The 16,242-nt window shown below is 33.4% G+C and overlaps 1 protein-coding gene across 6 annotated transcripts in view; it reads right to left on the bottom strand.

Moving 5' to 3' along the window:
* Positions 1 to 16,242, bottom strand: part of KTN1 (kinectin 1) — a 107,187-nt gene that overhangs the window by 26,295 nt on the left and 64,650 nt on the right. For 4 of the 6 annotated variants that reach the window (XM_032405172.1, XM_032405170.1, XM_032405171.1 and 1 more), the window contains 13 exons: positions 15,912 to 15,980; positions 10,653 to 10,687; positions 10,149 to 10,239; positions 9,417 to 9,485; positions 8,761 to 8,798; positions 7,777 to 7,867; positions 7,548 to 7,616; positions 6,426 to 6,463; positions 5,460 to 5,550; positions 5,315 to 5,383; positions 4,807 to 4,847; positions 2,499 to 2,589; positions 283 to 351 (listed from right to left, as the gene is read on the bottom strand). In XM_032405172.1, coding sequence (XP_032261063.1) covers positions 283 to 351; positions 2,499 to 2,589; positions 4,807 to 4,847; positions 5,315 to 5,383; positions 5,460 to 5,550; positions 6,426 to 6,463; positions 7,548 to 7,616; positions 7,777 to 7,867; positions 8,761 to 8,798; positions 9,417 to 9,485; positions 10,149 to 10,239; positions 10,653 to 10,687; positions 15,912 to 15,980 — 861 coding nt within the window. The remainder of the gene's footprint in view (positions 1 to 282; positions 352 to 2,498; positions 2,590 to 4,806; positions 4,848 to 5,314; positions 5,384 to 5,459; positions 5,551 to 6,425; positions 6,464 to 7,547; positions 7,617 to 7,776; positions 7,868 to 8,760; positions 8,799 to 9,416; positions 9,486 to 10,148; positions 10,240 to 10,652; positions 10,688 to 15,911; positions 15,981 to 16,242) is intronic. The other 2 variants (XM_032405169.1, XM_032405175.1) reach the window with 1 other exon arrangement.

Here is a 16,242-nt window from a genome sequence, read left to right as displayed (position 1 = left end):
AAAGCATTCTGGAGGATGTGAAAACACAGATATATAAAAGAGCTGGAATATAGACAGTAATATTATTTGCATATATCTTATAAATTATAGATTATTTTATCTTGGATATGGCATAGCAAATTGCTTTTTTTTTTTTAAGGACATCTTCTAAACACTTATAAATAAAACAAGATACTTTAGTCTCCATAAAAAGGCAAAATGGTTAAGAATACTTACAGACAGTCACGGGTTATATAACTTTTTACGACATAAATGAAAGGCAAGCTACCTAACAGTACCTACCTGTTGGTAGTTCTGTTGCTTAAGTTGCTCGATTTCAGATTTGAACAATTTGTTTTCATCCTGTACTTCCTATTTAAAAAATTAAACATGAATACCTGCACAGAGATTATTTTCCATATAACCTTTCGAAATATAGCATACAAACCAGGGAAATTCTAAAATAGTTTTTTTAAAGTGATCATTTTAAAAGTAATAAGCCCTATTTTAAAATACAGTATAAAATTAGAATAAATTAATCTTGTCATTTGCAACGAGAGGTAGATGGAACTAGAGAGTATTATGCTAAGCAAAATAAGTCAATTATCACATCATCTCACTGATATGAGGAATTTGAGAAACAAGACAGAGGATCGTAGGGGAAGGGAGGGAAAAATCAAACAAGATGAAACCAGAGAGGGAGACAAACCATAAGACACTCTTAATCTCAGGAAACAAACTGAGGGTTGCTGGAATGGAGGGCGGTGGGAGGGATGGGGTGGGTGGCTGATGGACACTGGGGAGGGTATGTGCTATGGTGAGCGCTGTGAATTGTGTAAGACTGATGAATCACAGACCTGTACCCCTGAAACAAATAATACATTATATGTTAAATATATATAAACAAATAAATAAATAAATTAGAAAAAATTATTCAGTACCAATCTGGGAGTATGTCTCAATGGAAGAAAACAGGATCCAGAAACAAATCCAAATACCTCTAAGAATTTAGTATAGGGTAAGGTTTCAGCTCAGCAGGGCAAGTTCTAAGTGACATTTTGGGCTGAATATTTCTCTGTTAACAGGACTGTCCTGTACACTCTAGCATGTTTAGCAGTATCGATGGCCTCCAACCTCTATATGCACTAGCACCCCTCCACCTGCTGTGACAACCAAATGTCTCCAGACATTGTACCCTGGACAGCAGAACCACTGCAGTAAAGTAGTAATGGATTCTTTAATAATGTGGCTAACCTTTTTTTTCCCCAAGGTTAAAATGTTATTCTCATAACTTACTAAATTACATATGAATAAGACATCAAACAAAAAAGCAAATTATAAACATATCAAAACGTGAAAATATTTTTATAATCATAGAGTAAGAGATACCTTTCATTCCAAGACTTCTCAGGAAATTACTTATATCTGAATACATAAAAGTTTCAAACTTCCAAAAGCAGGGAGGAAAAACACAAATGAAATAAAAAGAAAAATTTAAGAAAACAAATCACTTCTTATGTGACAAAAGGTTAATTTCTATTATGTAAAAAAAAAAAAAAAATTATAATTTGGTAAGAAAAAGACAACCCAGAAGAAAAATGTGGGAAAAATTAAAGGCCAATTAATAGACAAATGAAGTACTTAACTTCTCTCACAATCAATGCAAATTAAAACAATCCAACCATCTTTCAATCATAATACCAAACAAATGTTTTCATCTTTGTCAGTGTTGGGAGAGAATAAAAAGGAAATGGCCCTCTACTGGTGTAAATTTGTTAAAACACTTTTGGAGGGTGATTTGATATTATCTAACAATATTAAAAATGAATCCACTTGGCAGAGAAAGAGAATGTAACAGAACTAACACGTGGAGCCAGAAATGTGAGCAAGAGTGGCTGGAGACAATGCAGCCATCTAAATTTTGCTATCATTTCAAATTAATGTTCTGTAAGTATTTTCAATATTAACAACATGGAGATGAGGAGATAGGGATTTTCAATTTTAACTACCTCTTTTCAAAAAGAAAAAGAAACTGCATAAAACTTTGACCCAAAATTTCACTTCCTGGAATTTTAAATATAGATATACTAGCAAAAGTACTGAAAATGCACACACAAGGATATTCACTGTTGTAATAGGAAGCACAACTCTAAAAAATCTAGGCATCCATAAACTAGGATTGGTTAATATAAATGATGGTAGATGCTACAACAGAATTAAAAAAGCCATTAAAAGTTGAAGACAGAAATGTGTTTATGTGGAAAGCTCTAAAAAAACATTAATAATTGAGGGAGAAAAAGCAAATACAAATTTAAAACAAGTACATACAACATATTTTATGAATGGGCACTTTCCTCAAAAGATACACAAATAATTGATAGTTTTCTGAAGAATGAGACCCAGTATCTGGCTGGGAGGAAAGAGTCTCTATCCTATTTTCTTTTGTGGTAGTTAAAATTGTTTAAAATATGCAAAGACAATAATTCACACAATAATTAATTTTAACTAAATATATTCACCTGTAACAGCTTTGTTTTGCTAGAAAGATCACTCTCCCTCTCTTTTAGTATAGTTTCTATTCTCTTCATTTCATTTTCCTTTTCTTTCAACCTAGAATTTTTATAAAGACCTTATATTTAGTTATACACATAAAAAGGACAACCAGACTTCAATATCACCCCTAAGGAAAAAAAGATAGCAGAAACAATGTCTAACAGCTCTTTCTTCCCAGATTACACCAACTTATAAATTTGTTTTAAAAAAACATTATTTCCAGAATCACTCAACTCAAAGTACATCATAAAACTGCTGCAGTTTATTTCATAGTTAACATTTCTTAAGCAACTATGGCTTTATCTAGGAAGAAAATCTAAAATCTAAAATAAAAAAAATAAAGCCATAATTAGTTGACCCAGGAACTTACAATATGCCCAAGCCTTTGTAAAGCGATGCTACATATAATTTAATCTAGTTCTCCCTACCCAACACAGATTTAAGTCTTTATCTACCTCATGTGAATCGCAATGCCCTTGTCATCCTAAACAGACCTCTAGCATAACACTCAACATTATTAAAATGATCTGTTTATCTATTTCCTCAGGGCATTAGCCATTTCAGTATTGCCGTGCCACAGGGCACAAAACAGATATACTCAGTATCTTTGCTGAATTGGAAGTTATTTTTATCCCACCTTAATGTAGAAAGAACTTCAAAATGTTTATAGGTCTATATGAAAAATGACAAAGAAGCATACACACATACACACACACACACACACACACACACACACACACACAAAAGTTGGGGGGGAAACCCCAGCAAAACTTAAATACATATTGTTAAGTGAAAGAAGCCATTCTGAAAACCTATATTCTGTAGGACTTCAACTATATGACATTCTGGAAAAGACAAAATTATGGAGACAGTAATTATGGAGATCAGTGGCAGCCGGAGACTGGGGGTGGTAGGGGTGGCGGATGGAAGAAGGAAGGGATGAACAGGTAGAGCCAGGAGATTTTTAGGACAGTGAAACTATTTTGTATGATACTGTAATGATGGATACATGTTTTTATACATTCCTCAAAACCCACAGAAGAGTGAACCCTAAGGGAAACTACAGACTTTAGTTACTAACAATATTTAGACACTGGTTCATCAATTGTAATAAAGGTACCACACAAATGCAAGATATAACAAGAGAAACAGGGCGGGGGTGGTGGAAAATAGGAACTCTGTACTTTTCTCTCAATTTTCTGTAAACCTAAAATTGCTCCCCCCACCAAATTCTTTATTTATTTTTTTTCAAAAGATTTTATTTATTTGATACAGAGAGCACACAAGCAGGCGGGGTGGGACAGAAGGAGAGGGTCAAGCCAACTCCCTGCTGAGCAGGGAGCTTGCCGCAGGGCTCCATCCCAGGACCCTGAGGTCACGACCTGAGTTGAAGGCAGACACTTAATCCATTGCGCCACCCAGGGGCCCCTATTAACTTTTTAAAAAAAGAAAACTGTGATGCAGAAATAGATCTAAAATCACATACTTTAATGAATTATATACCTACTACAAATGGGCCAGAAATTGTGTCTCTAAGCTATTAGCAAATGAAACAAAAGTACCTTGATAATTATACAATGCCCCCATGATAAACAATTAGCTGTACAAATGAGAATTTTAGTGTCAAGAATAGAGACATCTCCTTTGTCTTCATAAAGACAATGACCTAATATCCTCAATGTCTTACTTTTAAAGACCCAGTTTCAAAGCGCTACTTCTTAAACATCCATAAAGATTGATGGCATCACAGCAGAATCTCTTAAAAACAATTCTATAGCATGCCAAATAGATGAAGTCCAGGTATCCTTCTCACCACTGGGAACTGATTTAGTTAGCTTAAATTAAGAGAACAGACTTTTTAAGACAAAAATTTTCTAGGATGAACATCTATTAAGACCGATACCTCCTATGCTGATCAGACTCAATATTTTTACTCTTTAGCACAGTAACTGGTATGACAACAGATACTACTCTCCTCAATAATCAAGTTACTTTCTTAGAGATTCAATAATCTTCATCAAGGTTATAACTATGATTATCTTCTGGTTGATGGGTTTGAAGGGCTTGGAAAGGATAAAGTCCCCAGGTATCTGAAAGCACTGAAAGAGACTCTGTTTTATTATACCAAAAGAGACTTATTAGCTTATTTGCCTCTGGACTTTAATTCCTAATTTAATAAGAAATGACTAAAAAGAAACTCATCAGGATATTCAAGTACATTCTGCAAAATAATGAGAAGTTCCTCTTTAAAATGCTAGCTAAAATTATACTTACACAGTCTCAAGTTCTTCAAATCGTGATGCAGAACATGCCTCCTAAGAAACAGATTCACATTTTTAATTCTAACATCAAAAAGATCAGGTACTACAAAGTACGTATACTATATACAAAACACCAATAAAATAAAAACAAAAATAAATAAAAACATAATTATATGTTAAAATTAGGCCATTTATAAAACAAAGATAGAATGAACTTTATTTAACTGTATTTTTTATATCCATTTCTTAAAGGATTACAGATTAATATACCAATTAAACACAGATACTTAAGAGTCAATCTCAAAAAGGACAGGAAATGCTTTTAGGCTTAGGTTGACTAATCAGGCAAAAGACTTGACAAAGATAAAATTTAACTTATTTTATCAACAACACAACTATGGTACAATAATTTTTATGGCAAGTAAACTCAGAGAAGATACTAACTTCTTTATTTTCTAGCATGGTAAAAAAGAGACTCCTCATTTTTTATGTAATATGCTGGTAATCTGTTTATACTATACCTCTTTCAAGTTACGCTGTGCTACCTCCTGAACATGAGCTTTTAAAGATTTGTTTTCTTCTTGAAGATCCTGAAAAAGAATTGGTATGAATTGAATTGATATTCAAGTATAAAAAAGGCGTTTACTTTTGTTTTTAACTTCTCACCTGTAACCATTTCCCTCGATTAGCTAGGTCTTTCTCCTTCTCTTCTAAAACAGTCTTCATGGTATTCAACTGTTCCTCCTTTCCTTTTAATCTGAAAATAAGTTAATAAGAACTATCAGTGAAAATATTACAGAACTATACAAAGCAAAATTACTGGCGACTGGAGAAGTAGATTCTAGGTTGTACTTACAGCCCAAACTGACATAAAATAAACTAAAAAACAAATATTTTAAGTATAAAAGCATACAAGATTTTGCAGATAATAAATTAAGAAGTATAGGACGATTAGGGTGCCTGGGTGGCTCAGTCAGATAAGCGCCTGCCTTCAGCTCAGGTCATGATCCCAGGGTCCTGGGATCTAGCCCCACCGGGAGCCTGCTTCTCTCTCTTCCTCTGCCCCTCCCCCTGCTCATCTTGTGTTTTCTCTCTCTTTCTCTCTGTGTGCTCTTTCTCAAATAAAATCTTAAAAAAAAAAAAAAAAAAAAAGGTATAGGATGATTAAAGAAAAAAGTTCCATCTATCACTGCAGATCCAGATACTGAATAAATTAGGGTAGCCCTACTCTCACCCCGTATCATCCTGTTTAAATCAATACCAGCAAATTTAGATAGCTTATTACCTCTGCTTTGGCTATGAAATATATAGTCAGTTTCACAGTGGCTATTAAAATGGGCAAAGAGCAACATCTCAGTCTGAGGTCATATTCAGATTATAAATTATGAAAAATAAGACTTTCCACTCTATCCCCATTCCCATCAAAAAGCTTAAGTTAAATCCTAATGAAAAACTTAAAACCATAACTTTCTGAGATATAATTTCATATTCCTAAAAATACTACTTGAAATTAAATAAAAAGAAGCTATGATTTTCATTATAACTGTATTTGATTTGTATTTGACTTGTACATACTTGTATTTAACTTGTGGAAAAGAGATATTAAAGGGAAATGAGAGAAATGGTACTTACAAGTTCTGAAGCTCCTGAATTTGAGAAGTAATAGACAACTGAAATACAAAGAAAAAAGCAGAAAAAAAGCAATTTATAATTCATTCGACCTTTAGTTTTATGATAAACTTTAAAATGTGTACACTTCAAATTACAAAGATCCTAGCTGAATTATTCATGCCGAAATGAGGTGTTTGGATTTTGCCTTCTCTTGATTCAAATGACAGTAACAAAATAAAAATATGAATAATAAGTCTAAATAATGTGATAATTCTAAAGTTGTGAAAATTAGAGTATTAACTGTACATATACCTCTCTACTGTATCAGAGCTCTTCTTTCCAGTCTTCAAAGCCATCTATCTACTCAACAGTACTCAACATTGTGCTCCCTTTTTTTTTTTTTTTAAATCATACACAGTAATTCAACAGCAACTTTTACCCCCCACTGTCTTCTCATAGTTCCTTCAGATTTTGGCTTAAATGTCAGTTCCTCAAGAGATTTTCCTAACCTCTCAGTCTATATTAGAGAACTGTGATCTTTTTATCATACCCTGTTTCTTTCAACACATGATCTTAAATCATTAACACAGTGCTTTCACAAGTAGAACGAACTCAGGAAATACTGCTGAATAACTCTGTTGGATGAATGGATGAATCCTCATTTCCATGCAATCTCACTCCTTTTTCAGTGAAGCTTTATCAGATTAAATTCACCAAAACCCATCTATGTCCAGTAATCTCAGCTACCTCTGAAATCCCCCAACAAACTTTGTACTTTGTTCTCTAAACAAAGGTTGAGCAATACATATTCTATCACAAAACATTTTAATCCATGCAATTAAAAAAAAAGTTAAAAAAAGATTTACCAAACTGTTTTGTGTTTAAGTTGGCAAACTAAAATGAAACATTAATACAGAAAACTTTCTAGAAAAGAATCTTTAAAAGTAAAAAAATATATTAAATAAAATATCAAGAACACTTTCTCAAATCAAGCAAAAATAAATAAATAAATAAAAGTACATAACCCAAAATACTTACAGCATACTACTAAAAGTTTTTTCTGAGTAACAAGAAAAAAACCAAATAGCTCATAAATACACATACACTAAGAAATCTGTCATGCTATGGCTCTGGGATTTTTACCTGTTGAGCCTTTTCAAGCTGGGTATTTCCTATTTCTTCTTTTAGAGCCTCTATTTCCTGTTTCAAATCCTTGACAATGACAAAACAGACAAGATTGGACAATGGAAACACAGAAATTGACATAAAATGCAATGTACAGACAAACACATGAAATTAAATGATATTCACTAAAGTTGATAAACAAAAAAGAAAAAAAAAACCCAACACACAGTTTTCTCTCTCCCAATACCTGAATAGTTTTCTCCTTATTAGCAACTTTGAGAACTTCTGCTTCCAGAAGCTCTTCCACAGACTTGATCTTTCCATCCTTTTCATGAATCCTTAGATGAAGAAATGCAGTATTGAACTTTAATAGAAATCATCGATCCACCAAGACATAAAAAAACAGCACCAACAGGGGTCATCCAAATCAACTCTTCCCATTTTAAGTAAAACGGCAACGTATCTTGCAGATAAGAAGGGAAAAAAATACTTAAAGTCTTCCTAGAGGGGTGCCTGGGTGGCTCAGTTGGTTAAGCATACATACCACTCCCGATTTTCGCTTGGGTCATGATCTCAGTGTGCTGAGATCAAGCCCAGCGTCAGGCTCAGCACTAAGTGTGGAGGCTGCTTAAGATTCTCCCTCTCTCTCCCTTTGCCCCTGCCCACCCCCTCTTTAAAAAAAGGGGGGGGGGAAGTATTCCTAAATGAGAATTAATCAGTAAATACCAGATGGCTAAAGTTGATACACACAAAGAGAAGCAGGTGACCTGCTTCGAAAGTGCACAGAGAATGTTAGTAAGACTTGCACCCTGAAGAACACTGGGAAGAATCAAGTTTCTCTCAACAATACTGGCTTCCAGAGTTCTGAAAGCAGTAGCAGAACGTATACACAATATGGCATCAAATTTACAGAGTTCAAGAAGAGGATACATGCTCTCTATATCCAGTATAACCTAGTTGTTTTTTTTAATAGTTCTTACTGTAGAAACAGAAAATTAACAATTTGATGCCATAAGTTAAGAAAATGAATGGAATCAATTACAGAAATAGATGTTTTAGCAATCACACTGCACTAGGAAAGCACAGCTAAATTCCCTTAATCCATCAGTAAAAAATTCTAGAGTGAAGGTTAAACTAACATACAGCTGTTTAAATTGCACAAAACAAGATTTATGAGCACTAAGAAAATGGACCAAAAGAGAAAGACCAGTTTAAAAATGTCATCACTTACACTTTCTTAAGTTCTTCAACTAGAGATGCAAAAGAAACCTGGAAATAGGAAAGTATCCTACTTAGTAATTTGCTCAAAATATAAATGAATTCAGAAATAGAAAAGTATATTATCCTTAAATTTTCCACTATACCAAAATCCAAATGAGAACAGTAAACCCAGGAATTGATTCTTTCTAGGTTTTTTTTTTAATGTTATAATTATGAAAATTAAAAGCACTCTGAAAGTAGCTTTAAGGCTACTGATGGTTAAGTGTAGGCCAAAAGAAAAATCAATAGATACATGTTACAATTAAAAATTCTAACCAGATAAGAAGAAAATACAACTAGGAAATTGCCTATTTCAGACAGCTTCTTCTACTGCTATTTAGAGTCTTTCTTTATATTTGTACACTCAAAACTTTTATCACTTCAGTAAGCAGCAATGACATCCTATCTAAAGTACTCTACCCAGAGCCTGGAATACAGCTATTATTCAATAAATTGCAGCTTCTAGTACTGTTAATCAAGTCCCTAATCATTCACAGATTAAAACTATGATTGACAAATTCCACATTGGTGAAAGGAGGAATAAACAACAGACCTGCTCTATATGAACATAACAGGTCTGTGCATTGTTTAAAAGAGAACAGTTGCAGGATCTACTGAATACATTACCTGATCATTTTGCTTAGCCTTTAAGTCTTGAACTTCTTTCATCAGAGATGAATTTTCTGTTCTTATTGCCTTTTTCAAAGATACAGAAGCACAACAAACTTTTACTTTCTAAAAAATTAGCTATCTTCAAAATATCCTAATTTCTCATTTTTCTTTAGCTGCTTCTTTCCCTCTCTGGAAGGCCCTTGTCACATGTCTACAATTCTGTAACTTCTAGAGATAGCCATTTAATTCATTTATCCCCACAAGTATTTCTACTTATGTTTCCACAACCTTAAGAGCACACAGTATACCACTTGTAAAGTCATTTCTCCCCCTAAACTCAAATACATCTTTAAACATTTCTTGCAGGAACCCTGTCCTAATCAAGTTAGTTAGGACTAATGATAATCACAAAACAGAACTGGAGTCTCTCCTTTCCCTGGCCTCCAATACTATTTCATGAACTTATGAAGTCTGTTAGTTATCATTTGGGCATGGTGGAGGTGTGGAAGCATAAATTACAAACCAAAAAAAAAGTGTCTATTTCATTAAGACAGTGAATGCTACAATCAACTATGCATTTTTGTATTCCTAATAAAATGTTAAATTTAATGGAAAAAGGGTATCATATATTCATTAAATGTGGATAAATAATATTAAGTTTTAAAAGTTATGGGAAAAAAATTACAGTAATCTCCTTCATGTTCACTGACAAACCACAAGGAAAACAAATGTACAAAAATGTTTTACATTCAGTTCCTCCTCTTTTGTGGCCACTTGAATAAGTCCAGTTTCAAGTAGTTCTTCTACAGTCTTCAACTTCTCATCTTTTTCTTGAATACTGAAATCATAAATTTAAAACATATTAACTATTTTTCAAGGTAAATGCTATCACTGCTAAATATTTTCTATCAATCAACTCCTGTGTCCCTCATTTCTTATAAACTTAATTCTAGGAAGGTTTCTGAGGATCTTTGATCATGGTCTAAATGTACTTCTTTACCAATAAGTAAAATGTGTTCAAGTAATACATGCTTATTTAGGCTAGCCTAAATAAATAAAATCATTGCCACACCTAACACCACAAACCTAACATAATCCCAAATCAAACCAATCAACAGCATACCACCTTCTTCCATTATGAAGTACAAAGAGCACTTTAAGAATCTAGGTTAATATAGTTAATAATTCTGTTACCTCAAATTTGGTAGAAATGAGTCATTAAAATATAGTAAGAAAAACTTAAACTCTTACCATTTTTCCATTTGTTCCACAACATCTTTATTAGGCTAAAATAAAAATCACCCAAAAAAAGGAAAAAGTTTAATTTTACTAAGTTTGCATGAGGCAAAACTAGTTTAAAAATATAATTCTATGAAAATTGTTTAAATTAGATCCAAAATTTAGGAAGGTGATCTACACTTGAAGACTGTTAATAATTAAAGAATTATTTAATTCAGAAAACACAAGACAGAAGAGAAGCAGCTACACAAAAGACACAGAAAAAGATAAAGTATACTATGAGCTAGCAAAATGAGTTAGTTTTTAATTGCCATAAAAGAAAAGTTTAAGAATAAAGAAGAGAATTTGCCTTAATTCTATGTCAATTCTGTTCTTCAAATATGAAAAATCCAAGGCTCTAAAGCCTTGAAGATGAGGAAGGAGACTTTGTTCTTTCTTCTTCTAAATTGATTTTTTGACTTTTTAAAAACTAAGGTGTAATATTTATATGGGCAAGTGCAAAATCCTGTATACAAATCAATTAATTTTTAACATGTAGATATTATGTGACCACCACCTAGACCAATATATAGAATGTTTTAAAATTGATTATAAATTGCAGGAGCAACACATGAATATATTCTCTTTGTAAGGCATTAAAACATGACATGTAAGCTGACCCCCACTTTTAACCACTTCCCTTCTAGCATCTCCCCAGAAACACAAAAGTCCCCACTGCTATAATTTATTTTGTATCCAGAAGAGGGGCTTCCTCCTTAGCATTCCCAAGCCTTCAGGCAGCTAAGCAGCCTACCAAAACAGGCTTCGGGTGTTTTGCTTTGAACATTTTGTCTGCCCATCCCATTCCCTACCTGTACTGTCCTAATTTTGCTAGTTTCCTACTTTTCCCCCAATTTTATTATAACCATTTTCACAAATACTATTAATTTTTCCATTGCCAAATCCAAGTCCTAAGACTCCACTTCTTACATATTTCCAAAATTAACCCCCTTTTCTTCAATGCCTTAGGTTAGGCCCTCGGCTTCATTCATCTCAAATATCACAGTACCGCACTATTCTTCTCTCTGCCTGTTGCCTATAAGGAATATTTTGTGAGGGATACAGGAAGAACTTCCCAACGGGAAAAATTTCCCTATCACCAGAAAGGAGACGGAGCTGTCAAAAGTATATTAAGTCAGGTTTATAAACTATGAAAATAAATCATGCAACAAGTTTACAAATCTTTCACCAAGATGGGTTTCTGTCCATCTTTATTTTTGATGATGGCCATCTCATATAAGATTGAACAGGCGCAGTTGGGTGGCTCAGTCAGTTAAGCATTGGACTCTTGATTCCAGATGAGATCATGATCTCAGTCGAGAGATTGAGCCCTGCATCGCGGCTTCACGCTGGGTGTGGAGCCTGCTTGGGATTCTCCCCCACCACCTCTCCCCACTCCCACCCAGCTAACACACACACTCTCTCTTAAAAAAAAAAAAAAAAAAAAGACTTAACAAAAAATTTGTGACTGTGTATGGTGATGAATGTTAACTATTAACCAGACTTATTGTTGTGATCATTTCACATTATCTACACATAAGCCCACCTCAAACTAATGTTTTATGTCAATTACATCTCAATTAAAAAGACAACACTATTAAGTCCAAGTTATCTGCACCTTAATCACTTTTTGTATTATACCTTTAGTCCTACACACTTCTCCCCCACACAAATTCAAATACCTCATTGTTACCAGAGTGATCTAAAATGCTGACAAAACACTTATTCATCCTTGCAATATCTTTCAGGGATTTACCAACATGCTAAATCAAGTTCATGGTCCGTACACAGCATACAAAAGTCCTTCATAATCGGGCCTTAGCCAATCTTTCTCTACTCCTTACACTGCATACTTTGCACTTCTACAACATGCCAGTTAACTCTGAATACACCATTTTGGCCACACACCGCCATGACTTTTAACACTGTATTCCCTTAGCCTGGATTTCCCTTTAGCTGTTGGGCAAGTTTGGCAGGCCCTTCTCTGTGGTACCTCTTCACCCTCACTGTCCTTCAGATAGAATTCATTATCTCTTCCTCTAACCCTGTACGACAGTTCAAAAATTTTATTCATCGTACTTTTCTGTATTACATATCTATCTCCACACTAAATGCTATATTCCTGAAGGCAGGAACCAAGTCTCATTCATCTCTGTAGCTTCAGCATGGAGCACAGCATCTAGCATATACTCAATTCATAAACATGTAAACATGTAATGAAATTAATTTCCTTTAACAAAGTTACAGTTTAACATGTACTGTTGCTCATCACCTTATCAAATATTCAATTGCAAAAAAGTGACCAGCTTAGCATCCATCCAACCTTTTTACTTTATATATTATTGGCCTAACCCAATCCAATTTTGTTCTCCCCAGACGATTTCCAAAACTACATTTTATACAATAATAAATAAATAATAAATTCTTTTGCAATAAAACACAAACAGGCAACAGGGCAAAGAGAAAAAATTTCCTACTCCTATAGTTTTTACTTAATAAAAATCTACTAAAGAATAAAAATGCTGCTCCTTTGCTATAAAAAAAAAAAAAGGATAACTCAGAACCCTGCCTCCCCAGAAGTTTTATTTTATTTTGAATAAATGAGATCCTAGTAACTGATTTATTTGCATCACTGGGATTATCATACAGGCTTATATCCACATGGAGCCTTCCCTTCTTTAATGGATAAACAGGTTATCTTACCTGGTATTTGTTGTCTTTCTGCCTCCTACACCTAAAGAAACAACAACTTGGCACCATCACTGGTTTCTGTTTCAATAACCTCAATCTTTTCCTCCCAGATAAAAATCCATGGAGCAAAAAGACTGATTTTTTTTTTTTTTTTTACGTAACTAAACTGTTTATCTCTCAACTGTCACTTAGAATTCTGACTGCTGGATAGGAAGGGGTTAAAGAAAGGTGGAAATCGAAGAAATTAAGATTATACTAATCTTCATCTCTTCTTTCACTAGTGATAGCAATAAAAATGACCAGAGAAGAAGCCAAAGAGATGGTTCTTTGGTCTGCCGAGAGAGCTAAGTCACAACTATAACCAAAATACACCATCATAGTTACATGCTTTCAAAACTATTTTTAAAAGAGAGAGCTTTAAGAACAAGAAAAATTCTAAGAATTACCAAAGAGCAAATCTTAAATTAGTACCACAAAGTAAGTTTTCCCTAATCAAATTCTTTGAAATAAATTTTAAAAATGTGGCTATAAAATTTTGTTTTGTGGACTGTTCATTAAACTTCCTAAAACTATTCTTCATTAAAACAAAACCTATCTCATGAAAAAAGTTGTTATTTTAACAGAATATCTAAAAGTACATGGAAACCTTAGTAGTAGATAGAAGGCTGATTCAGTTAAGGTAGAAATTAGGGGGTTTTCTTTTTTAATATTAACTTCCACACATACGGGGAATCTTACGTAAGATATTAGAATGGCAATTCTTAAGTCATCATATTCTCTTTAAGGAAAAGAAAAATGTAAGGCTAGTGGTTTTGTTCTTGTCTAATGATGGAGAGTACATTTTTAGTACAGAACTAAAAGATTAAAAGATTCTAAAAGTTAAAAGATTTGTAAAGATTCCTGTTTTTGTTTTTTTTTTAACATGTAATAGTTACCAGCACCTTTAATAGTGGAATTCCAGGACAGAGTCATACATTTCTAGGCATTTGTTTTACCTCCCGTGAAGTTAATTTAAGGAAGTATTTAAAACCTTATACACTGAAATAAGTGTTCCAGAATCTCTATAACCAACTCACAACTCAACATTCTGCTTTTCTGGGTAAGAAGTAACACAACCAAAAATCATCGATCACATTTTACCTCTTCCAAGTCATTAATGTTGCATCTCACACCTGGTATTTTATGTAGCTACTAAAATTTTAAACACTGCCAGCTAAACTGTAACCAGAGACTGTAAAATACATCCAGACTTCAGAGATGATAAATTGAGGGGAAGAATTCTTACAATTGATGAAATGTATTTTATAAGCTATACCACAACAATGAGAAACAAGAATAAGATTTAAGAATAAGACTTAAAAAATTATTTTAGGATTACAGTGGCATGAAGTCATGTCCCCGCACTGCACTAAATATCATCAGTTTAGCATTATCTCCTCTACTGCCTTTTGTTTGCAAGGGTAAACTATATACAAAGTGATAAAGAATACTCAAGGCACTTACTAAATATTCAAGAGGGGGAGGAGAATAAGTAGATTATTTCTTAAACAGATGTTAACAAATACTTCCACAGTATTTGGCACAGCTACTTTACGCCAATTCAATACCTGCACAATGTGAATTTTAAAATAAAAAAGAAAGCATGCATCTGTGAAAGGAAGTGCTATCATTTGCGGTAACTTACATTTCAGCTTCTAATACAAGCTCCCAAATTTAACACTATTAGAAAAACATTCAAAGCTTCTATTTTAATGTGTCATCTAATATCAAGAGCTTCTAGAATATTTTTAAACACTGCAATCTGAAGAGCTCTGTAGGAGAAAAGTCTGAAGTCAACTCTTAGGAACAGCCATAGGATGGACACTGCCTGGGGCTCTAGTTTATGAAGCCATGCTTACTAAGGCTGCTATAGTTTTGATGGCTTACTATAAATATAGAAGAGTCTGATGACAGCAGGGGGTAGAGAGGAGATGAAAAAATAAATATTCCAAGGGAAAGCAATTAAGGTTTAAGATGCCTGCTTAATGCCAATCACCAGGCTAAGCACTACACATAAACGTCCCCATTTAAATCTAACAAGCTTATGATGTAAATAAAATCTCAGTGTGAAAGATTTGGAATGAAAGGTCTCAGAAAGGTTAAGCAATTTGATCAACATCACTACGCTTTTAAGTGCTGGTAGCAGGTTTCAAACCCACTCTTTTTTAAAAAACCATGTTGCCTTAGAAAAAAGGCTCCAAAAGTGAAAGATTTTTATCCTGAGAGCCAAATGTATCAAAATGACTTAAATGCTTTTTATGTATTCTATTGCACTTTTTTTTAAGTGCTTATAAAAAGGAAGTGAGCATTAGCTTCCCCTCAGGGAAGAAAAAATATTTTCCTTAGACACTTGATAAGCACAAGATGAACAGAAATGCAATGAAAAGATACATCCATACTTGAGCAAAACTCCTCAAAATGAACGAGTTGGTTAATATTTAAGAAGAACCAGATCTTTTTAATATTAGATATTTCTGCCTTGTAATTCATGAAAAGCCTTACCTGTTCAGAAACAAGAGTTTGTAGCTTCTGAACTTCTAATTGTAATGCTTTGTTTTGGTCATTTAGAATCTGAAAAAAGAAATCTCAATTTACTGTTTTATTAAGAAAGATAACAAAGCAATCATTTGAATAGGTTAAAAAAAAAAAAAATCAATTCCCCCCAATTCAAACCCATATTATCCCTTCAAGTATTCTTAAAGTGACAGGTGAATTATATACTGATATAACAATGCAAATCTCATGTGGTTTCATTTTTCATTTTCAGTGAATATATTTCCAAAATATAGAAATACAGTACTAGTATAAACTACATGTACAATGACCTCTAAAA

Source organism: Phoca vitulina, unplaced genomic scaffold (assembly GCF_004348235.1).
Source record: "Phoca vitulina isolate PV1807 unplaced genomic scaffold, GSC_HSeal_1.0 scaffold7, whole genome shotgun sequence".
In the NCBI taxonomy this organism is placed as follows: domain Eukaryota; kingdom Metazoa; phylum Chordata; class Mammalia; order Carnivora; family Phocidae; genus Phoca; species Phoca vitulina.
The sequence above is the reverse complement of the archived record's forward strand: the minus strand, read 5'-3'. Positions and strand labels throughout refer to the sequence as shown.